The 25,172-nt window shown below is 41.5% G+C and overlaps 1 protein-coding gene across 4 annotated transcripts in view; it reads right to left on the reverse strand.

Moving 5' to 3' along the window:
• The window catches only part of Ogdh (oxoglutarate dehydrogenase), a 67,010-nt gene that overhangs the window by 25,248 nt on the left and 16,590 nt on the right, over positions 1–25,172 (reverse strand). For 3 of the 4 annotated variants that reach the window (XM_028776942.1, XM_028776937.1, XM_028776941.1), the window contains exons 3-4: positions 20,448–20,639; positions 17,039–17,141 (exon numbers count right to left, since the gene is read on the reverse strand). In XM_028776942.1, coding sequence (XP_028632775.1) covers positions 17,039–17,141; positions 20,448–20,639 — 295 coding nt within the window. Of the gene's footprint in view, positions 1–17,038; positions 17,142–17,264; positions 17,356–20,447; positions 20,640–25,172 lie in introns of all 4 variants that reach the window. The other variant, XM_028776948.1, reaches the window with a different exon arrangement.

The following is a 25,172-nucleotide window of genomic DNA, read 5'->3' on the forward strand; positions in this document are numbered from 1 at the left end:
CCAATTTGGGGAGGTGGAAAGAGTCAAAAGAAATCAATCAAAAAGTAAATAAAAAACGTTAAGAGAATTAAAGTGGAAAATGAGGAAGTGATAGAGAACAGCAGACCAATACATGAGCCATGTAACAGTAATGTGAGTACATATTACACAGTGAGTGACAAAGCTGGGTTTCTAATGTGAGGGAGAAATAGTCACCAGGAACCAAGCGGCTGGTGGGAGACTGTTCTTCAGGATACCACTAGGGTAGCAGAGAAAGGGGAAACAACCTTTAGCCTTAGACTAAGGGCAAGCATTCCCCTGGACTGTCCAAATTGCTAGATATTCTAGGGGTATTCTGCAATGCTAGTTAATTACAGATCTAACCCTTACTTTCCCTATCCACTCTCCCTCAAGTAGTCACTACAGGGGAGATGCTTCTTCATCTGAAAGCTGTTTCAAACTGGAAAGAACAGTAGGAGGCTCTTTTCTTCAGCATCATGCTTGTTTCATCTTGAAATCAGTAAAGGAGCAAACTATCAAATGACACCATTAATTTGTTTCAAGTTTGGCACTTACTCTGAAATAATGTATCAATTTAAGAAAGGCAAAGAACAGTGTAAGTCACTAGTACTTGAAGGCTCCAAAAATGAAAGCTGAACCAGCAGACAACGTGCAGAGCCTGACATCTGATGGCCTGAGATAAAAACAGTCTTGTTTCTGCCTGAGTTAAGTGTAACTAAGGGTTGCTGTGAGACCCAGAAATCAGGGAACCAGAGTAATGCAAGAAGTCTGCAAACACAAGCATGGACACAAATCTCCAGGGTGAATTTCTTGTTTTGTTCTCTGACAGTTGTTATTTAGCTCTGAATTTGCCTTGCTATGTAGATTATGATGTCTTTGAACTTTAGGTAATCTTTCTGTCTCTGTAGTGGAATTACAGGTGTGTACTAACATGTCTGGTTCTCGGGGGATTTATAAAAACTCCTTGTCAGTCTTCAACATCAGTGGCCCAATCTCTTCATGATTCTCATTCAAGCTAGGTTGAGAAATTACATTTTCTCCCTTTTTTTGAGACAGGGTCTTTGTGCATAGCTCCAGCCGTCCTCAAACTCAGAGATAAACCTTCTTCTGCCTCCTGAGTGCTGAGATTAAAGACATGCACCACCATGCCTGGCTGGGGTATTACATCCTTAAGTCTTAAAAAGCTAATTATATTTTTTCCAAGCCCCTTTAATCCCATTAAAGCAAAAGGGGAAAAACAAATAAAAACAAACAAAACCAAAACAACCAACCAACCAACCAAACCAACCAACCAAAAAAACCCAAACCAAACCAACCCTTCCCCAAACCCCAAGCCTGAAGAAGCCGGTGGTGAGAGTGGCTGTCTTAGGCCCACTCACTTGTTTCCTATTACTGTATCATCAATAAAGGACCAGCAGTTATGGGCGTCTGGGAACCACAAAGCTCTTGCCTCTTATAACCCAGCTTACAAGCAAAAGCTCCATGGTATTTATGGAGAAAAACTAAAATATTTTCTGTAGCTGTGGTTTTTAAGATGGGCTCATGTTACACAGATTAAACTAGCTTTGATCCATCAGCAGTCTCCAGTAGCAGCCTCCTAAATGCTTTGATTACAGGTATGCACCACCATGCTTGGTTTAATAAAATCATTTTTGAGAAACTTCTTAGGTTTATAAAACTCAGCCCAGGCCAGGGATGGTTATTGTGATCCCAACACTTTGGAAGTGAAAGCAAGAGGATCAGGAACTCAAGGTCAGTGCTGGTTTCAGGAAAACTGTATCTCACACAAGCTAGTGACAACCACCAAGTAAAACAAGACAAAATACCAGAAATCTCCAGATCAGTGCAAGATCAGTGCACCAGAGTGTCAAAACAGTACACTATTTAGTATAGAAATAGCCGGGTTGTGATTGATGTTAACCAGTCACGAATTCACCAGCAGATAAGAACTGTGCTTCGACACCATCAGCATGAAGAACTGATGAAGGAGGCATGTGTTCTCTGATGCTCCTTTAGGTATAACACTCGGTTGTAATTCACAGCTCTTGGGTCTCATTGATCAGTATCAGAAGTGTTGGACCCATTTTTAGATCTTCAGTCATTTGAGAAATAAAACCCACACACATGCTTTGGGGAGGTGGGAAAAAAATCACTCTTTTCTTTCTTTTTCTTTACTAATTCTAAGTATAAACTTCAAACTTTGTTTAAAAAAAAAAAAAAAAAAGGTAAAAGAGCCCTGTTGAAAGGGTGAAGGAAGGCAAAGATAGTCAGGGAAGTCCTGGGTTCTCTTCTACTCTCACATCGCAGACAGGGTATAGAGAATGAGCAGCAAAGAAACCTCAGGAAAGACAGACAACAAAGCCCCACAAACGCTGCTCTATGTGAAGATCAGGAGGGGGCCGCTTCACAAGACCAGGAAACTGGAGACAATTCCTGCTGCACACTGTTCCACTGTCTCTCACTAACTTGTTATAAGCCTAAGCATCCACATCGAGGCTTTAGAGAAGACCCAGAAGGAGTCTGAAACTGCCTCCTCTCTGATGATTAAACAGCAACAAGGTAGTGCTCCTGACAGAAGCAGTGTCCAGAGAAGGTCTTTTATGACAGACCTATATAAGATTCCAAAATTCACAATACTAAAGTGTCTATGTTTCTATTAAAAATTTTTCAAAACACACATCAGAGCTGGTGAGATGGCTCAGTGGGTGAAAGGCGCTTGTCACCAAGCCAGATGAAGGAGTTGATCCCCTGGTCCCATGCAGTGCAAGAAGAGAACAATGCCTTCAAGTTGTCTTCCTATGGCCACAGCATCCCTACACACTAAACAGAGCTTGGTGACCGGCATGGCAGTGTATCCCAGCACCTGGGAGGTGAGCAGGAGGAACAAGGGGTTAAGGTCAGCCTCAGGTACACAATGAATTTGAGGTCAGCCTGGACTACATGAAAAAGCCAAAAAAAAAAAAAAATACAAATAGCAATCATCACTATCACCCTACTGTGTACAAATAGAAATGGAACCTTTAAAAGGTAGGCATATAATCCCTAGCACAACAAGAAATAAAAGGAAAGAAATGAAAAGAAGCAGAAATATTTTGGCAGAAGTGGTGGTGCATGCTTTTAATTCTACATTTGGAGGTAAATAGGAGGATCTCTGTGAGTAAGACACAAGCCTGGTCTATGTGACAAAATCCTGTCTCAAACAAAACAAATCTCAAAACAAACAAACAAACAAACAAAAAACCAAAAACTAAAAGCAAAACCAAAGGAAGAATATTTCAGAATGAGTGAGAAGCAATAGCTAACAGTCATCTCAGATACAGATGTTAGAATTATCTAGGAATCAAAGTCATCACAAAACCATTTAGATGAGTAATTATAAATACAGTGACAAAAAAAGCTGACTTACAAACTGAAATTCTTAACAAAAACTAAAATCATATTAAAAACCAGATGGAAGGGCCTGTGAGATGGCTCAATAGGCAAAAATGCCTGCCACCAAAACCTTATGATCGGAGACTAGTCCCCAGATGGCAGGAGAGAACCAACTCCTACAAAGTGTCCTCTGACCTCCACAGATGTTATAGCACATGTGTGCCCACACATGTACATGTACACAGAAAAATTAGTAAATACATCTTTTAAAAAGGAAACAAAAACCTCACAAATAAATTCATTAGATGGGCTCAATGACACAGGTAAAGAGACTTAGTGGATCTGAAGATGGAAAAAACAGATGCCCACCCACTGGATGAAAGCTAACATTAAAAAGCACGGAGGCCAGCCTGGTCTACAGAGTGAGTTCCAGGACAGCCAGGATACACAGAGAAACTGTGTCTTGAAAAACTCAAAAAAAAAAAAAAAAAAGTAAAGAGGACATGTGATAATTAAAGATTTTCCATTCATGTGGGGGCAATTTTCTGAAAGAGAGTACCTGAAAGAATACTTAGAAAATGACTGAAAACGTCCTTAAATACATCAAAAGAGTTAAACTCTCATATTCAGAAAGCTGATTGAATCCATAGGATAAGGCACATATGCCACAATGTATAACTTGAGAAAATTTAAAACAAAGGAGAGTCTCCATTTACAGAGAAAAACAATACAAAAAGAGATTTAGAGACAAATCCTGGAAGCTAGAAAAAAGTAGCACATTGCTCCGTAGAAAGAATCCTACAAACAAAATAAAGAGAAATTAAGAGATTCTTAGGTAAGAAAAACAAAGCAATGTACCCCCTACCTCCAGAGAAATCAGTTAAGAGCACAAAGGTTGGCCCTAAAAGAATGAGCAAAGGAAATTAACTCTTGAGACAGAAGGAGACAAGAAAAAGAAACAATCTCACAGAGACATAAAGCACACAAAGCAGGAGTAAGTATAACAAACTCTCCTGTTCATGGGTCTGCTAAATAAGCTTTGGTAGTTGAAGCAAATGTCTAACACTGTCTGCTGTGGCTCCATTTTAAATGTATGTATAAACACATTATAAATGGAGATAAAAGGAAGTAAGCATTCTACTCTAGCTGACCTGGGGAAATAATGACAGAAGTAGACTGGTAAGTTATATCTATATACTGTAATGCATAGAGCAACTAAAAGAGCTATACAATGGACATATTCATAAAGATGGGGTTTTAAAATAAGAGTTTAAAAATTCAGGGGCTGGTTCAATGGGTAAAGGTACTTGCCACACAAGACTGACAGCGTGGGTTTAACTCTTGAATGCATGAAAGGTAGAAGGAGAGAACTCAATCTGTAAGTTGTCCACGGATCTCCACATCTGTACCATGGCTTGCATACGCCCCTCTCATGCCCCTCATAACACATTTTTCTAAAAATTCATAGTTGAACAGAAGGTAAAAGCCAAAATTCTTTTTTTAACTGTTTTGCAAGAATAAAGATATTCTAAAGTGGGCTGGAGAGATGGCTCAGCAGTTAAGAGCACTGTTCTTCCAGAGGTCCCAAGTTCAATTCCCAGCAACCACATGGTGGCTCACAACCATCTGTAATGGGATCTGATGCCCTCTTCTGGTGTGTCTGAAGACAGCAACAGTGTATTCAAATAAAATAAATAAATCTTTTTAAAAAAGATATTCTAAAGTGGTACTTATAACCCTCCCTTTGGCTTATACAAAATAAATTGGAATTTTCCCTAGGAGTTTCTTCCTGGGAAAAGGAAAAGGCTGAAGCCTAGTGCCAGAGTGGTAACTTGTCTCCTGGCAACAGATTCCAAACAGTTCTGACAACCTGTCAAAGAGCAGCCCTGAGCCGATGACAGGCGGAGCAGAGCCAGAACAGGCCTCTGAGTTACGCAGAGCTCTCGTCCTCCTACTTAAACTTCATGACTTTATGTTAGGATCCCAGAGACAGTTTCAGGAGGGTCACTGAGCCTCGTCTCTTCTCAGTGGGACCGCACTGAATAAATCTTTTTTCTGTTTCTCACCATTACTTTCTCTCTTTAATTGGTCTTTCTGAGGATGAGTAGCTGAACCTAGCTTGTTATGGCTTCCAGGGCCCTGGCTGACACTAACAACTCCAATAACAAAAAGAGAAATACAAAAAACAGGAAAGAATAAAATAGTACACTTATACTCTTAATATATCAGTAACAACACTAAATATAAATAACATTAAATAAAAAGAATTGGCAGAGTAGATCTTTAAAAACTAACAAAGCAAAAACTCCACTGAAAAACTAGGACCTAAGCACATAATTGTTTATAAGAAACTTACTTATAATGCTGTGACATGAATAGATGGAAAATATTAGAAAAGTATATTATGTAACATCAAGCCAATACAAAGTAGGGAATGTAATATCAGATAAAGTAGACTTCAGAGCAAAACATTACTAGTGCCGGGCGGTGGTGGCGCACACCTTTAATCCCAGCACTTGGGAGGCAGAGGCAGGCGGATTTCTGAGTTCCAGGCCAGCCTGGTCTACAGAGTGAGTTCCACGACAGCCAGGACTATAAGAGAAACCCTGTCTCGGGGGTGGGGGGTGGGGGTGGGGGGACATTACTAGAAGCACAGAAAGATACATTATGACAAAAGAGTCAATATATATATACTGAGAAGACAGCAATTCTAAATGTAAAAACAGCAGATTTTATATAAACTTAACATATAAAAAGCTTGTATTCCCACTGAGGAGAAGGTAGGATGATTGCTACAAGTTTAGAGGCTAGCCTAGGTTACATAGTGAGTTCAAAGCCAACCTGGGCTACACAGTGAGATCATGTCTCAAGGGAAAAAAAAAGCTACAAACCAAAAATTAACAAGAAACACAAAGGAGAAATGGAGAAATCTATATAGCTAGTTGGAAGATTTCAAAATCCTCTCTCTTAAGAGTATTTTTTTAAAAATCAGAAAATTGTTCTAGATCTAGGAGAACAAACTTCAAACAAGACCTAACTACTGTTTACAGAACACTCCACCTAAGAACAAGCAACTTTCTTTTCAAATGACTGTGGGCCACACATCAAGACAGATGATAGACTAGGTCATTAACACTAACAAAATATGTAGAAGAACTGAGATCATAACAGAATCAAATTAGAAACCAATTAACACTTAGATACTAAACAATAAACACTAAATAAACCAAAGACATTCAAAACAAAACACCAATTATGGGGTGGGAGAAGGCACCAAATTTATCAAAGCTTGCAGGAAATCTAAAGGAGTACCAAGATAGAAACTTAAAGTAGAAAAATACATACACCAGAAAATAAACAAACAAAAAGGCTTTAATCAATAATCTGTTTCTAACCCTGGCCCCGGCCAGCCTGGTCTATAGAGTGAGTTCCAGGACAGCCAGGGCTACACAGAGAAATCCTGTCTCAAAAAAACTGAAACCAACCAACCAACCAACCAACCAACCAATCAACCAACCAACCAACTAACCAACCAACCAACCAACCAAATCAACCCTGGCCCCAGGACTAGAAAAGGGAAAAACAAAATCCAATAGACAGATATAAAAATTAAACGAACAGAAATTGAGGTGGTTGGAGAGCACAAAACAGTAAAAACCCAGGGAAACAAAGGACTGCTTCCCTAAGATCTGTACACAGACCCTTTGTAAAATAATGGCAAGGCAACTTACAGGTTGTGAATGAAACATACCACTAAAGACCCTCAAGATATCAAAAAGATAAAAAGGGACTATCATAAACTCTCTAAATATTTTACAGCTTAGAAGAAATGAACCATGGAAGAACACTTCTCAATTTCCCTATATGTTTAACCCAATTCCTAACAAAATAAGGCTTCATGTAGACAGAAACACTTATTCTAAAAGACTCTAAAACTGTCAAAATAATGGTAAAAATAAAGCTTAATAGTCACAATAATCTAAATGTAAAATTGGTGGGACGATATGAACAACTAAAAAAAAAAACAACCCTGAAAATCCAAAGTAGAGCCGCATAGATAAGACCTAATGATTTTTTTTGAAAAATGTATTATGCATAGTTATTCATATGTGTGAGACATGCATGTTCCAAGGTATGCATGTGGGGGTCAAAGGCTCTCTCCTTCCACCATGTGAGTCTCAAGGATGAAACTTGGATTTTTCAGGCTTGTTGCAAGTGCCTTAACTCACCAGCCAGATTTTACTAATTTCTGAGAAAAGTGCGAATATCTCACTCAAGAGAGACTTTCCAGCTAACAATGCCAAAACAATTAGAGACTACAGGCAAAGAAAGTATTTAAATAAATCTCAATTTAGACATTGATCTTATATATAAACACATTCAAAGTGGATTCTAGACTTATTTAAAATTATAAAGCATTTATTGCCCAGGCTGGCCTCAAACTTAAAGCAACACTCCTGCTTTGCTTCCCAAGAGGTAGGATTATAGGTACCGTCCACTGAGCCAATCAAAATATATTAAGGGGAGATCTCTGGAAGCTAAGGCTAAGGGGAAAGTTAAAATTGACAACAAAAGGACAATAGTATGAAAAGTTTAATAAAGTGTACGCCACAAAATGAAATCTTTTTGCTCTGTAGAAGACCAGAAGTCGCCGGGTAGTGGTGGCTCAAGCCTTTAATCCCAGCACTTGGGAGGCAGAGGCAGGCGGATTTCTGAGTTCAAGGCCAGCCTGGAACTACAGAGTGAGTTCCAGGACAGCCAGGGCTACACAGAGAAACCCTGTCTCGAAAACCAGAAAAAAAAAAAAAAAAAAAAAAAAAGAAGAAGAAGACGACCAGAAGTCTTTACCACGTGAATCCTTTAAAACAACTCTGTATCATTTTCTATATCATTTCATTTCTCTATCATGTGATACTACTTATCATTAGAACATTAACAATGTTCTGGGGTGTCTCTATATAACCAACCTCAAAATGTTAATACTGAAGTTCGATTTTTATAGCACTCATAAAATGACAACATTACAGAAATGGAGAAGACAAGAGCAGTTCTCAGGGTGCTTTGTGGCAGGGTGAGGCTTGACCCTGGTGTGATGTGTGCTACAGTCACAGGGATCCCACGGGGGGGGGCGGGTAACTACTAAAGGTTATGAAGTCATTAACTCTTACAGCTGCATGAGTCTTCATTTGTCTTAAAATGCAAAGTTTAATATTTCATAGATATTATGAATAAGACAAAAGGAAAAAAAAATGTCTTAAGAGAAGCCTGAAGAGAAAGAAACTGGCCATGAGAGTGAGGTGTAGGTAGAGAAGATAGCAGGCAGATGGCCCCAGCCTCAACTCTGGATTCCTCAAGTGCAGTCTCCCCAGAAACAAGGGTCACAAAACACCCCCAGAAAGCGTTTACTAATACTCTGGTTGTCTTTTAATCAGAGAACAGTTTAGAAACCTTGTTCAAAATGCCCCGGAAGCAGAATCTGAAGGAATCCAGAGTCTAGCAAAACCCACAAACACCACAGAGGAGAGGACAAGGCACCATGCAGAGCTAGTGTGGCCTCAGGCTCCCAGTTGGCTCCAGCAGGAGCTAAGGGTGAATAATGCTACAGACGGAAGTTTATAGCACAGCGATAGTGAAGCATGGATCAGATGAAAATGCTCTTCAGAACACAAAATGAGCAGAAACGAGCCTACCAGGTCACGGTTCTACTTGTTGGTTAATAACTAGGTGAAAGGAAAAATATTTTAAAACAATTAAAAAATTGTAAAACACTGATAGATGTTGTGTCAACTTTCCCAAAATCACATGCTAGGAAAAGTTGCACATACTAATCAAATGAAGTCCTCAACTCCAGAAAGGTCAAAGGCTCATTATTTTCATACCTCCTACTGTTAGCATTCGAAGTCGTTCCTTGAAAACTGCAAGATCTGAGAGGCAGAGTGGGGTAGCATGGGTGAGCGCAGAAGGAAAAAGACAGGTGAGAGTTAGTTTAAAACCTCAACACCAAAATTCAATACCATCACCACAGAAATAGGCAACACAGACACTGTAATACCAACGGAGGGATGGAAGGACAGATGGTTGGACATGGAGACACACACACACACACACAAACACACACACACACACACAAAAGGATACAAGGATGGGCTCTGTGATCAGGGGCTCAATCACTGAGACCTGTTTTGGTAAATGTGGGACCTGCTGGAATAAGGTAAATCAAAGGACAGGAAGGCCACTCTCCTGACACTGGAAAGCCACTAGGCAGCATCATTTGATCCCATTGCTCTAACCTAACCTCAGGAAGCCACTGACATTTCCGCATTTCTAGATCACTATGTGGTGAAAGACGGAGGAAGAGAAAGTGAAAAGACCAGACTTGTGAAGTAGCCACCTTTCAGAACTGGATTCAGGAACAGTCGACTATAAAGAGTAAGAGGATCTTCAGTCTTCCTGAACAAGATGCCAGAACTGAAACAGAAGAATTCAACACCCTATGAACCTTAACAACACAAAGCTATGCACACCTTACACTGCCTTCAACCTGTGAGCTTTCAGGCATTTCTACCCCAACTTTCCTGGACACTAGTGAACTCAAAACATATACCAGACATATAAAACTCTTCATCCAGATCCGTGGTCAGGGTGTGCAGATGAAAGGCAGCCAGGTTCAAACTTCAAGCAGAGGTTCAAACTGACTGAACAGATCCCAGTGAACAGGCAGTCTCATTAAGACACCTATGCTGTGCAAACACCAGGCAAGGTTCTGCCTTCTCCTAGGGGCATGCATCTAAGACCTGAGCACCCAAGCTCTGCACAAAAGGAGCAATGATCTTCTTACAGTGAGGGTGACAATTTTACAATTAGAATCAAGACAGACCAGACCAACAACCTGATCCTGCAGACACAGGGGAGGGCCTCAAAGGGAACTGAAATTGTTCATTCTTGTTAGAAAATCTGAATACCATATGGGATAGTGCTCCCTATCTGGGTATTGTGTTTGTAGATACTTTTCTTTTTTTGTACTTTGAAAACAAAGACAAAGGATACAACCAAAGAGTGAAAGAGAATTACTGTGTTGTCATTTATAGAAAGCACAACTGTCTCCCAGCATATCTGAGTACTTTTAAGTCTTCTCAGCAAATACATTTAGAGTGTAGACATGTCACTGTAGACAGCTGTTAGGGATACAGCTGAGTTACTTCTAAAAGATAAGGATGCACATGGGCTAGGGGTGACAGATTTACCAGTTCTTAGGCATACACAAAGAATCCCTGTTAACACCTAGCGGCTTTGATGCCCTTTGAATACAGCTCCAGAAGACTTGCTTGTAGTCACCTAAGGAAGGTTACTGGCTACTACTTGCCAGCGATCTGAGGTTACACAGCAGGCAATGCTAAGCAAACTGCTATTACTCCAAAATTTTGATTAAAAAGCAATTCTGATTTTAGGGGCTGGAGAGATGGCTCAGCGGTTAAAGGCATTAACTGCTCTTCAAGAGGGCCTGAGTTCAATTCCCAGCATCCATATGGTGTCTCACAACCATGTGTAATGGGATCTGATGCCATCATGGGATCTGATGCTCTCTTCTGGGGTGTCTGAAGACAGCAACAGTGTACTCATATAAATAAATTAAATAAATCTTAAAAAAAAAAAAAGCAATTCTAGAACTAGGTGGTGTAGCAAACACATGAAGTCCCAGCTACCTGAAAGGCTGAAGTAGGAGGGTCATTTGAGCACATGGTTTTGAGATCACTCTGAGCAAGAAGAATGACTGCAGCTCAAAAACAACTCTAGACAGACTGGAGGTTCACACTGAGTTCCCAGCTCATTCTTCTCAATGCAGCAAGAAAGTCAGAAGGTACAGGAATGCTGACATCCTGTGTCCAATGCCACAGTAGACAAATGCACATTCATTTAAGTAGCTACAATTCTGACATAATTTTGGACTTAAAATTGACTTTTAAACTAAATGTAAGCTCATATCCTAAAACTATTAGGAATTTACAAACACTAAAGGTACCAGTATGTTTGAGAATTTTCATATTTTCCTTATATTTGTTTACAAAATGTTAATCTGAATTTTTTAATTATAGAATTAAAGTCTCAGATTAGGAAAAATAGTCATTATGTCCGTGTGAGAAGTTACCATGGAACATATAACAGAAGTCACGGATGATGGCAGGTTTTTTTTTTTTTTTTTTTTGGTTTTTTGAGACAGGGTTTCTCTGTGTAGCCCTGGCTGTCCTGGAACTCACTCTGTAGACCAGGCTGGCCTCAGAAAACCACCTGCCTCTGCCTCCCAAGTGCTGGGATTAAAGGCGTGCGCCACCACTGCCCGGCCGGATGATGGCAGTTTTAAGCAGGAATTTAGTTTGAGTATAATATGTGAAAAATTGAGGACAAAAGATAATGAGAAGAAGATGTCAACTCTTCCTTCTTCATGCCAAACTGAGCAAGAAAAAAATGACTAGCACAGAGTGCAAAGCCTGAAACAACAGGTGCTACACTGCAGGTAGCAAGTGCAGCTGACTGGTTTTTGATTAAGCTGTGTATCTCCAAAGAGAGACGACGACGACGACGACGACGACGACGACGACGACGGAGGCTCACTGTCTGGACCTGCCCACTCATACCAACTCTGTCATTCTGAAACATACACTCGTTTACCTTGGCACCTAAGGCCGTGAGCCTTCTTTACCATCATCTTGGAAAAGCCTCAAGGAGCCTCCTGCCAGGAGACCATGGGATGCCTTACCTACACTACAACAGAAGCAGACAACACATGGAGCAAACCATGTGGAGGACAGGAAATGTGTCCACAAGGGAAGTCCACAACCTTGTACACATGAAAAATGTGTCTCTAGTCCAGATATCATGAGTACAATCATGGAATATAACCTATAACTAAGTAACTTCTAAAATTAATCTTTAAATTTGTAACGAAAAGCCTGTAGTCCTAGTTATTAAAGAGGATGAGGCAGTAGGGTCCTCTGAGCCCAGCCTAGGTGAGGGGTCCAGGGGTCTGGGGAGAGAGAAGTGGAAGGCATGGAGACAGACAGGAAGGAGAGAGATACCAGGTATGCTGGCTCACAAATAAAAGCCCAGAATTCCAGAGACAGAAAGATCATGCTGGCTGACACAGAGACCTTACAATATAGGTATGTTCCTCTATGCGCAGCTTAATTCATTTTTTCCCCCGCCAGAGCTGAGGACCAAACCCAGGGCCTTTCTCTTGCTAGGCAAGCACTCTACCACTGAGCTAAATTCCCAACCCCAGCTTAATTCCTAATCTTAGGTGATATCATCACATCTGCCTTAAAGACGAGGTGATTTGAGACACAGAAAGGTTAAGCATCTAGCTTAAGGTCATCCAGTCAGGGATTACAAAGCTTGTATGAATAAAAAGGAGAATCTGGGATTTGCGTGCTGTCTAAACTTACAGAAACCACCCATGTACAGCAAAGGTGGTTGTTCAAACTACTTTTCCTTCCATTTCAAACATCTAACAACTGACACCTTTTTAGCTTACAGATATCTTTATGTCACATTATTTAAAATTCAGAGATTCAGAGATGGGATGTAGCTAAATGTTAGACTATTTGTCCTGTTTACTAGAGGCCCTGAATTTGATGAGGTGGGATTTAAGAGGAAGGTAACCATGGTGGCAAAGGGCTGCATTAACCAACACTTAGAAAACCCAAGCAGAAAAACTTTCCAGCCAGGGCTATATAGAGTATAAGATCTGCTTAGGGGTCTATAATTTTTCTTATTAAAGTAAGTAAAATTTACAGGATCAGGTGGCACATCTTTGTAATCCCAGAGCCTAGGAGATGGAAACAGGAAAACTCAGGAGTTCAATGCCAACCTGGGCTACAGGGCAAGTTCTATGACAGCTTGGATGACATGTGACCCTATCTTAAAAACAAACCATACAACATCAAATGTGCTTTTCTCAGCCCTGACTGTTAGCTCATCCACATGCTCCTGGTCACAGGGAGTTGTCAGAGGATTGCAGAAAGCTCTGATTAATCCCAGCACTTGGGAGGCAGAGACAGGCGGATTTCTGAGTTCAAGGCCAGCTTGGTCTACAGAGTGAGTTCCAGGACAACCAGGGCTACACAGAGAAACCCTGTCTCGAAAAACCAAAAAAAAAAAAAAAAAAGAAAGAAAGAAAGAAAGAAAGAAAGAAAGTTCTGAGCCATTTCTATATACTTGAGCTTATGATTTATAAAGTCTTCAACTATGATCCTCACAGAAGCACAAAAACACTGAGGACATCATTCAAAGTGGATATGAAGCAAGGCCCCAAGAAAGGGGCAGGGGGAAGGTAGGGCTGACTACTACAATAGAAACTCAGGAGTTGGACTCTATTGGAATTCCTTAAGGTTTTCAACTCTTCAAAGACTGCTAAGCTTGCCTTGACCTACAAACCTGAAGGGGAAAAGGTAGCTTGAAGGCCCCCAATTATTCTAATGCACAGATAGAGTGGTACATTTCAATGCAGGTTCCAGTAGTATAGAGAGGGCCAGTTTTTTCCTCTGCTTCTCTCTAGTACATGTTTTATCATAAATGGAAAACTAGCATTTTGTGGTCCCTAGCCTGACTGATATAGGAGGTGCTCTTCTGAGGAGGTTCCTAGAAGGTCTCTGTTCACAGGGAGGGTAAGAAGTCCACAGGCAATGGCTCACTCTGAACCAAGCACATGGAGAGGACACTATAGGTCTAGAAGGCTTCAGAGTATTCACTGAAATGATGTGATACAAATGGGAGAATGAATTGTCTTAGGATTCCAACGTAGTGGAAGGACGACACAGAGAAGGCACTAAGACCACTAGGAACCATGCAAAGAGACCATGTCTAATGAGCACAAAATTTTCATCACTTGAATCCCAGAGCAAGGTTGAACTCACACCCAAGTCTACATCCAGAACTTGGCCCTATTCAGTCAGATTCAGAGGAGTTCCTTTACTTCACTCCAGCGGTATTTTATATGCATGTTTTTGTCCATGGTTCCTACCTTACAACTTTCTCCCCAAGTTAGGCCACAGATACTAGAGTTCCTCTTTCTCAAGGCAGAACAAAGATCCTTAATCTTCCCCAGTCTTCCTATCACAATTGACCATAAATTCTTTGATCTACTCTCTGATTGCAGTTCAGGCCTCATTTCAGAAGGTTCCTGCCCAATGCCTGAGAGGAAGGAATGCCAAGAAAATGGTAAGCATTAAGTCCCTGGTATCCAACTGCATTTTAGCATGCTGGTCCTTGCTTTGATCACACCTGTGCAATAAAGTCTCCACAGAAGCCCACAAGGATCACATACTGCAGGCTATGTACGGTGAAGCATGTGACAGCTGGACAAAACCTTGTCTATTGCCGAGATGGTGGTGCACTCCAAATCCATGCTACAGCGTGTCTGAGACACTTCTAGGCTTGCCCTAAGCTTCTCTTCACCTGACTGATTATTTGCATTCTTAAAATAGCCTTTATAGTACATGCAAATATTTTGCTGGGTTCGGTAAACTATTTGAACATTCAGAGTATGGTGACACAAACCTTTAATGCCAGCACTTGGAAGGAGACAGACTTGGGAAGTAAGGCCCCATCATGAATTTGATTCCAACTCCAGAAACACAGAAGTTAGATTGTCTTTACATTTACTTGTATGTCTGTTTGTCTGTCATCTAAATGACACCTTGGATGTCTGTCATCTAAATGCCTGTCTGTATGCATGTACAAACCACCATGTGAGTGTCGAGGTCAGAGTACTAACTTGCTGGAGTATACTTTCCCACCATGTGGGTTCCAGTGACCAAACTCATGCTGTCAGGCTTGGCACCAAGCACCTGCTGAGCCATCCAGCTAGCCTCAAATAACTGGTTTTCATCCATGATTCCTGGCTCATCATTTCTTCCCTAACACAGGCCACTGAAGTTAGAATTCTTATCCAACATGGATAATAAAATCCTAATCTTTTTCCAGACTTCCTGTTTTAACAAATAAACAAATTCTTTTCATGGAACAATGTATCAGAACTGAATTAAATGAGAGGAAGCTAGTACTGATTGCTTATTTGCTGGTGGGACAAAATCTCTACACCCTCTTCCTCTCTGGTTCACTCAATGTGTGTGCATGTGTGTGTACAGAGTAAGTCATTGAGTATCTCTGCCTTATTTCCTCGAGATGGGGTTTTTCACTTAACCTGGAGCTAGGCTAACAACAACAAAACCCCAGTAATCTTCTTCTTCTTCTTTTTTTTTTTTTTGGTTTTTTTGAGACAGGGTTTCTCTGTATAGCCCTGGCTGTCCTGGAACTCACTCTGTAGACCTGGCTGGCCTCAAACTCAGAAATCCACCTGCCTCTGCCTCCCAAGTGCTGGGATTAAAGGCATGTGCCACCACTGCCTGGCTCCAGTAATCTTCCTGTCTCCACTTTCTACAATGCTTGCACATGTTCATGTGGTCTTGTACGTAGCTTTGCATAGGGCTTGTACTTAGGTCCTCATGCTTGCATAGCAAGTGTTCTTAGCTACTGAGTGACTGGCCCAATACTACCTTGGAGATCACAAGTGTTTTTGTATAGATTACCAAGAAAAAGAAAAGGTTTGCTTCTCTATGTATTTCCTAAGTCTGCCAAAAGGGTATAAAATATAGCGGAAATCCTATAATATCCATTAGTGTTCTTGAAAACTAAAGAATAATTTATAAACTGCCAACGCCAATTCCAACGTCAATAATGTCCACTGTCTAACTGTAGCTGATTAATATCCAAATCCTTGGTTACACCTCGCCAATGCCTATAAGATCACAGAGCATGTGCAAAGACTCAGAGACTATTCCTCAAAGTGCCTTCAGAGACACTAATTTCATCTTCTCCCCAAGAGTATTAACAAGTTGGTGATCATCGATTCATTAGCATGCAAGGTGCCTATTGTGAACACTCTGGTCATTGGTAATTAGTTACATCATCATTTCTTTAGTACAGGTTAGCAGCATGGTGACATAAGCAAATTAACTCTGGAAGCAGCTTCAGTGAGTACTGCAATGCCAATTCACCTCATAAGGAGGACCAGGTACAGGTTGGCATATCTTCCGGCAACAGTGACAAAACCCCAGTTCTCCACACATGCACCTCCCAAAGGCCCTGGTCTCCTGACGCTGTAGGGAATGCCTCCCAAAGTTTCCTCAGTGTGATCACCAGCATTTACAAATTAGGAAACCCAAATAGTGCACCTTGCTCTGGAATTCGTTCCTTAGGAATGAACACTCTCTAGCCTGACCAGGCCCCACCATACTCCAGAATGGGACAGTCATGACAAGAGCAGCCTTGCAAGGCTGATCAGTGGCCTTACGAAAGGCAATGTTGTATAGAATGTGAAAAGCTGGAGTCAGAAGAGCTATTGTCTGAAGCAGTTGGCCAGGTTTTCTTGGTGCCACAGACCCTTCCTTTGAAAATTTTTTTCCAGATTGAGACTTTAAATAATCTGGCTGAATATTGAGAAAAATAATATCCTTAAAATACACTAAGACTATATTCCTACTGAATTTCAAGTGATCAGAACGAAGGAAACTTAAGAGTCTTTCCCCCCTGTCTGGATGTCCTGGCTAGCGCAGGCTGTGCACAGCAAGAGGAGCTCAAGCAGCGCAGCCGACTGCTCGCAGACCCTCACCAAGTTTGTCTGTGGATGAGATAATGTCAGCGGGCACGGAGGAGTCCAGATCAGCATCCAAAATCCCCAGGGGGTCCAGCTGTGCTACATGGTGCCCTCGTATCTATGAGTGGGCCAACGATGAGAGGGAAGGACACACACAAAAGGACAGGAGAAAAAAAAGAGGGAAGGGGCAAAAAAAAAAGTAAAATTACATTAAAATTAGCATTTACATATTAATTCTCACCCACGTTTGAAGAAACAGTTACCGGAGCATCATCAAAATTTACACAACTAATTCCGAGAGGATCAAGTTTTGCAATGTGGTGACCCCTGACCTGGAATAATAACATAAGCAAGTCATTAAGCAGATCCAGTGAGCTGTGGGGAGGGGTAAAAGACTTATAATTCATACAAATCTTTCTTAGAAAGGAACATAGCTCAATGAACCCATATAACAAAATTAGTTTTTTTCTTTTAATTTATTTTATGTATATGAGTACACTGTGTCTCTCTTCAGACACACCAGAAGAGGGCATAAGATCTTTTTACAGATGGTTGTGAGCCACCATGTGGTTGCTGGGAATTGAACTCAGGACCTCTGGAAGAGCAGTTAGTGCTCTTGACCTCTGGGCCATCTCTCCAGCCCCAGAATTAGTTTTTTTTAAAAAAAACAGTTTTAGAACAGTTGATTTTAAAATGCATGGCTGTGAGCTGGGCCTGGCAGCACAGACCTATAATCTAACCCACTCACAAGGCTGAGGCAAAGAATCAAAGATATAAGACCTGCTTGGGCAATTTAGAGCCTGTCTCAATTTAGAGAGCTAAGGATATATACAGTTCAAGCCCCATGGCAGAGCACTTGCTTAGCAAAACGAAAAGCCATAGGTTCAATTCCCAGCACACACACACACACACACACACACACACACAAACACACACACATGCACACACACGCACACACACACACACAACATTACTGTGTATAACTGCTCTTTTATGAGGATAAAAAAAATGAACAAATTTCTCAAGTTACAATAAACTTGGATATTTGAAAAGTGCTCCTGGAATCCTTCCAGTTTCTCTAGATCAACAGAATGAGACATGCTGGGAGAACTGTTACTTCAGTGTGGAGACAATTATTTCTCTGAGGAGGGATATGAAAGCTTAGGCTGTGACCCAAAAAGGTATAAACAAGGGACCATCTTATTAAGAGAAGGTTTACCTACATTATATTATTATTATATTATCTGTTTCATTGCTTATTTATGTGTGTGGAGGAATAAGGGTTATGGCCCTAATGACCATAAATTAAAAAAGCACTTGATTTGAACTATTTAAAAAAACAGAAGATGGGCCTAGATGGGCCTTGTTCAGCACGTAGAAGAATCTCCATATGATCCAGGTTCCATTCCCAGCACCTACATGGGGGCAGACAGCCACCTGTAACTCTAGGTCTAGAGGACCCAATGCTCTCTTCTTGTCTCTTTGAGCACCAGGCACACATGTGGTGCACATATATACATGTAGGCAAAATACACAGATACATAAAATAATACAAAATTAAAAATCAAGTAAGAGGATGGGCCGGGCAGTGGTGGTGCACGCCTTTAATTCCGGCACTTGGGAGGCAGAGGCAGGCAGATTTCTGAGTTGGAGGCTAGCCTGGTCTACAGAGTGAGTTCCAGGACAGCCAAGGCTACACAGAGAAACCCTGTCTCAAAAAAAAAAAAAAAAACAACAACAACAACAACAAAAAAAAAATTTGAAAAATGGATGGGATTTTCCCACCCTACCCTGCTGTTGTAGTAAATATTTAATCCCAATTTGGGGTTTCTATCCTGCCTATGACCATACAGTCCCAGTAAAAAAACAAAAAATGTTTACATTTACAATAAGCCTTTAAAGCACTAGAGCTGGGTAGATACCTTCTCCTCTCTTCGTGGTCCGTGCCTCTGAACCAAAACTCTCCCTAGCTCTCTTCTGCCCAGCCATATGCTGTAGGCATCTTTATTCACCCACCAGGGATAATTTGGGGGGCAAGGTTACATAGCATCACTTGGTCTAAGTAAGGATATCCTTAACCCTGAGGCAACCAGGGCCAATATTTGATATTACAGTACATAGCAACAGACCAAACCTCATTAGTTTTAAATTAAGGGGCAAGATTTGTGCAAAGGCTGGTAAATGTGAGAATTCACTTGTAGGCCTTTGGGTACAGAATTCAATATTATAAAACATAGTAACAGAACAAGCCTCAACACCATGTCTGTTTCTGTTTTGACGGTGCTGGAGGTTGTATACAGCACATAGATACACATGTGGTTTGCTCTATCACTGAGCTATACCCCATCCTCTTTTTTTTTTTTTTCCAAGACAGGGTTTCTCTGTGTAGTCCTGGCTGTCCTCGAACTCAGAAATCTGCCTGCCTCTGCCTCCCAAGTGCTGGGATTAAAGGCGGTTTGTTTGTTTTTTAAGTTCTAGATATTTCTGTCACAAATTCTTGCTAGCAATTTGAAAAGAACAGCAAGTTGATAGGCCACTGGAAAACTAGATTAAAAATGTTGCTGTAGCCAACTGTATGAAGGATATGGAAGGATACGAAGTACAGCATTTATAGCATGCTGTACTTCTCCTTCCCATGTGAGCACATACATGTCTCAAGAAAAGTCCTCAAGGAAGAGCATGGCAGGAAGAAGCCTGATGACCCAGGACGTTCCTGAGCAACCACCACAGGAAACTGAAGCATGAGGCAGAAGCAAGAGCTCAGGGCAAGCTCCTGGGATGCTGCTGCTGCATCCATTCTAGAGTAGGCCATGAGGCCTGGACTCAGTCCCATTGGAGCTTCTAGAAGGAAGCTACCTGGCTTGTTTTTCTATACTTTTCCTCCTTGTATCTATTTTAAGGTCTGAATTCTGGCTTTCCAGCCAAGGTGGGCATGGAGGAAGGCCTTTGTTTATTGTGCTTGGATAGAGGAAGGACAGGGAAAAGCCCAGATAGTCCTGCTGGCCGTATGTGTGAGGCTGGCTTCTTACTGGCAGAATTTAGATACAGCCTCCTCATTTCACCCACATTTTGCAGACTCAGTTCCTCTTCTCTACTGTCTGGCTTCTGTCTCTAAACTGTATGGATTGACTTTTATCCGGTATTCAGTTGTTAACTGAGATGGGACAACAATCCATTCATAGCACTGCCCCTCTCATGAGCCCACATCCTGACTTGCCTTGAGCTATTATGAGACAGAACATTAAAGTGGAAGATTTGCTCAACTAGATATCTTGTTTCTTCTTTCTTGTACTTGATTTAGCCTCACTAATACCAAAACAAAAAGGAAACAGCTGGAACTTGGAAGAGAAGAAAACAATGCACACCCAGAGAGGCCCAGGAAATTCTGTATTTGATATGGTGTTGCCGGCCAGCCCCTGCTCACCTGATATGCCCTGATGAGAGACTGCACCGCCAAGTGGTCCTCCACGAGTTTGTCGACGTTAGGTTGTGCTTCCACCAGGGACTGTGCATGGGCCATGGTAGCCAGGGAGCTTCGACTCAGGGAAAGGGGGCTCTGGTAGGCAGTGCCCGGTGGGGCTCCAGCATTGGTGTTTCGGAAAAAAATGTCCCATGACTAAAGACAAAAAAAGCACAGTTACATGACTCTCCCTTAAATGTCATATACAACCATCCTCTGCAAGCAGGCAACACTGCTATTTCCTCATATTCCTATTTTTATTTACTTTAGATTTCAACATTCTAATCTGCATTTTGTATTGTAAATTATGTTATTACTTAACCCACCTCACACAAGAAGTAAATTTTAAAATATTTAAAGATATATGTATTTTTAAACTTTTACTTATTTTTATCTGTGTATGCTTGCTTATCTGTATGTACACCATGTGTGTGCCTGTGGAAGCCAGAAAAGGGTATTGGATGCCCCAGAAATACGGTTCCAGGTAGTTATCAGTTGCTCAATGTGGATGTTGGGAGGCAAACTAAGTCCTCTTAGTGCTCCTAACTGCTGAGCCATCTCATTAGCCCTTATAAGTTTAGAGACAGAGATGAAGACTTATTTCTATGGAGAAAAAAATAAATTGTTAACAGACAAGTTTTTTGGTGGGGGGAACACGGTAAGTTTGAGGGCAGGATCTGACTAGGAGAGTCACTATCTAGCTTTGAATTCAAGATCCTCTTGCTTTGGTTTTCTCCACGGTGGGGTTACAGGCTTATACTACCATAACACATCTCTGAAAGATGAAACGCTGCCTTCTCTGCAATAAGAGTAAGAGAGGTGAATTTGACTTCTGTGCTCACCTTCCTGCAATCTCTGTAAAGATACTCCCAAGATAATGTTTCCAGGGTGTGGGATGTCTGTCTATCAAAAGGATTCTGTCTGTGCCTGGGGCAATTAGTAAAGATGACTTAATAAAGTAATTGTTTTATCATGCTAGGAATCAAACCCCAGACCCTAAACATGCTAGGCAAGTGATCTGCCAGTGACCCTACTCCCCACCCCCACCCTCACCCCATTTGTCATCTGGTTTTTGTAGACTTAGCTCTTTCATAATGCTATCCAGGTACAAACATATCTGATTTATGAATATATCTATAAGTTCTTGGTATATAAACCAGGAGGTTCTCTGCAACTACACAAAAGCCTGACTAACTCTTACAGAGCAGGATAGGCTCTCATTCTAAAATATTTATGAAGAGTTTTCTGAAATGCTACAGTAAGAACATATTCCTTTGGTATTCATTAAAACAATTTTTAAGGGAGCTGGAGAGATGGCTCAGCAATTAAGAGCACTGGCTGCTCTTCCAGAGGACCTGGGTTCAGTTCTCAGCACCAACATGGCAGGTCACAACTGTCTGTAACTCCAGTTCCAGGGGATCTGACATCCTCACAGATGTACATGCACACAAATACCAACGCACATAAAAATAGATAAACCTTTAAAAAGGAAAAAAACAATTAAAAACAAAAACACCACAACCATTTGGGCTAAGCAGGTGGTACATATCTTTAATTCTTGCACTTCAGAGGCAAAGGCGTGATTTCTGTGAGTTACAAGCCAGCCTGGACTACAAAATGAGTTTTAGATAAGCTAAGTCTCCACAGTTAAAAACCTTCTCTCAAAACCTAACAAGGAAACGAAAACCACTGGGAATATGACTACATAGCCTTATGAATATGGTAAAAACACTGTATGCTTTAAAATGACACTTATACTATATAAACTATACTACAATGAAAAATTTATAACAATTATAACTTTTTTGGTTAATTATGGAACTGACTGGGGAAGAGAGATGTGATGTTATCTTCAGATACCTACCATGAAACCTACTATAGAAACATTCAGACATAAGCTGATTGTTGGGAACATCAGACTTACAACTTTCCTTTCAAAAGATCACGTGTTTGCAATTTCAGGATGTAAAACCAGGATCTCAATCTTCCTCTATCAATTTGGCTTCTACCAAAATTCACTCTGGCTCTTTCTTTAATGTGAGAGAAAACAATATTTCTACTGAGGTGGTGGTGGTGGGGAATAGAACAGAGGACTATTAGCATCCCACTCAGACCCTGTCAGATTCTACATAGGATACTAAAAGATGACTACACATGAAACTTGATGGATATCCCTATGTGCATCTGACTTCATGGAGCCTTTCCAGCAGATCCAATGGACATCCCTATGTCTTGGAAGCAGAAATGACCATTGACAGCATACTCTGTCTGTCCATCCTTCTTCTGGAAGCAGACATTAATAAAGACTGCATACCTTGGCTATAGCTGCTTGTTCTAGAAGCAGAGATGACCAGGGAACCTCAACTGTCCATCCTTGTACTAGAAGCAGAGGTGATCAATGACAGACAGCACATGGGAGTGTCTATCCTCATTCTAGAAGAAGTGACCATGGACCAAATGGTTTAGTGGTCCATCTTCAAAATACACAGTCCAAGAAATCATTCGATAGTTCTCCCTGGCCTACACCAAGGCCTTCAGTAAAAGCCTCTCCAATGCAGCAGCAAACTGGGCAGGAGATAATCCAACCCTATCCCATCCCATCCCAGCACTGCATGAACTAACAACAAGCAGCTCTTTCCACATAGAACCTCAGGAAGGCTCTATCACTACAAACAAGACATAGAAACGGGCTTACTTAGTCCAGACAGCAAGTAGCCCATGAAGAGCAATACAACTCAAACCATCTTCTTTTTACCTTCATAGTACCCTGCAGGGCTGAATCAAACCCAGGGCCTCTTGCATACTAATCGGGCTCTCTACCATTAAACTAAATCCCAAGCATGATTTTTTTCATTTATTTTTTGACAAGGTCTCATATGTCCCAAGCTGGTCTTAAACTTGCTGCACAGCTGAGGATGACTTTGAACTTATCCTCTTGCCTCCATTCCTTTAGAGTGCTGGAATTCTAATGGTATACCACCATGCCTGGTTTCACAGGCTACTCAGAAGACTAAGAGACAGGAAGACGAGTTCAATACTAGAGCTGGGCATATAGCTCCACTGATACACAAGCATGAGAACCTGAGTTTGATCCTCATATAAAAGAGCCATGTAAGATGGTGTGCACCTATAATTCTTGTGCTGGGGAGGGGAAGATCATCTCTGAGGCTTGCTAGCCTGCCAGTTTAGTCAAATAGATCCTGTCTCAAAAAATAAGGTAGGGAAGCTAAGGTCAGGCCTCGGTGCTTTTTGCACAAGCACGAAGACCTGAGTTCAGATCCCAAGCACACATGTAAAAAGTAGGGGACAGTGGCGTCACAACCAGCTCTCTGTGACCTTCTTTTGTGTTTAGTAAAACTCCAGTGATTTTTCAATAAGACAATAGATAGAAACTCTGCTTGTACTAGAGCCAGGCAGGGAAACAAACCAACCAACCCAGGTTCATACCAGTTCTCTTGAGTTTCCAGTAGGAAGAGAGCTCCACTGGCTCTCTTCTCAGACAAACGGGCACTAACAGAGTGGCTCCCATACTGGGTTGGGACTGCCCGTAAAGCTCCCCTTTGCACCATGACTGGGGTAACACTAATAGGTTTTCTGAGGTGGGTAATCATCAAAGGCTTCAGTAAGCAACAAACTGACGACACCAACTTGGCAAAACCCACACTACATACACTGAGTAAATTTGAACAAGTTAGAACTTCTTAACTGAAAGTAAAGGCCATTATTTGGCCCACATGAGTGGCCACAGATAGCCAAAACACACACACATGTTCAAGGCCAGAAGCACCCTACCTGCTGACCACACTTTTGTCCCAGCAGCCTTAAACAACTTCCTTCTTGGGAAGGTCAAGGCCATTCCCATTTCTCTCTTGCCCCTGCAACCCTGCATCTTAGCCATGGTTCTCATTCCCCAGCCCTACTTTCATTTCTTCCACTCTGCTGCCATCATCCATGTCACTGTCAATTAATATCCTAGCTCTGGGTTTGGGGTTCCCTGTAGACTTTAGAGACCTTACTGACCACCTACTTCTAGATCCTCCATCGCCTTTCCTACGTTGTCCTGAGATGCCCAGTCATTCACCTCACACAGGTGGACTGCTAACACCTGCACTTATCCTATCTTGAAAAAGGTTTCCTTTACTCTAACATTCCTGCTGGACTCCTCTATGTATTTGTCATTAGTTTGTCCCCATGCTGCCACTGAGTGCCCAGCACAAGAGGAAACCTTTGTAAATGTTCGAAAACCTTAAGGGGAAAATGTCAACCACCCACCCCCAATCCCTGCTCAGTGTGAACCGGAGGACTAAGAAAAGTAGCAGCAGTAGCGGCATCAACAAGAATCTGCCCAACCCCAATCTTCTGGTGAGTGAGGAAAGTAAGCCTGAACAACTCACTTCAGTTCTGTTCCTCTGAACCAGTTACTCCCTCCTTCACTACCTCTGCTACCACCTGAACAACGCCCATGGTCAACATTAAAAAGGGCAGCAATGTCTACTTTCAAAAATGTCTCCATGTACCTGACAGAAGCTAAAAGGAAAGCAGCAGATGCCCCTGGGAATGCAATTTCAAAGCACACAAGCAAACACTTCCTACAACAGGAGTGGTTTCTTGTCCACGAGACAAAGATGAAGTTGGACTTTGGCTCCAGAAGGATCAAGAGTGGTGGTGGAGACTTCTGAGTAATGCTGA

This window comes from Grammomys surdaster, unplaced genomic scaffold (assembly GCF_004785775.1).
Source record: "Grammomys surdaster isolate TR1022 unplaced genomic scaffold, NIH_TR_1.0 67, whole genome shotgun sequence".
Classification (NCBI taxonomy): Eukaryota; Metazoa; Chordata; class Mammalia; order Rodentia; family Muridae; genus Grammomys; species Grammomys surdaster.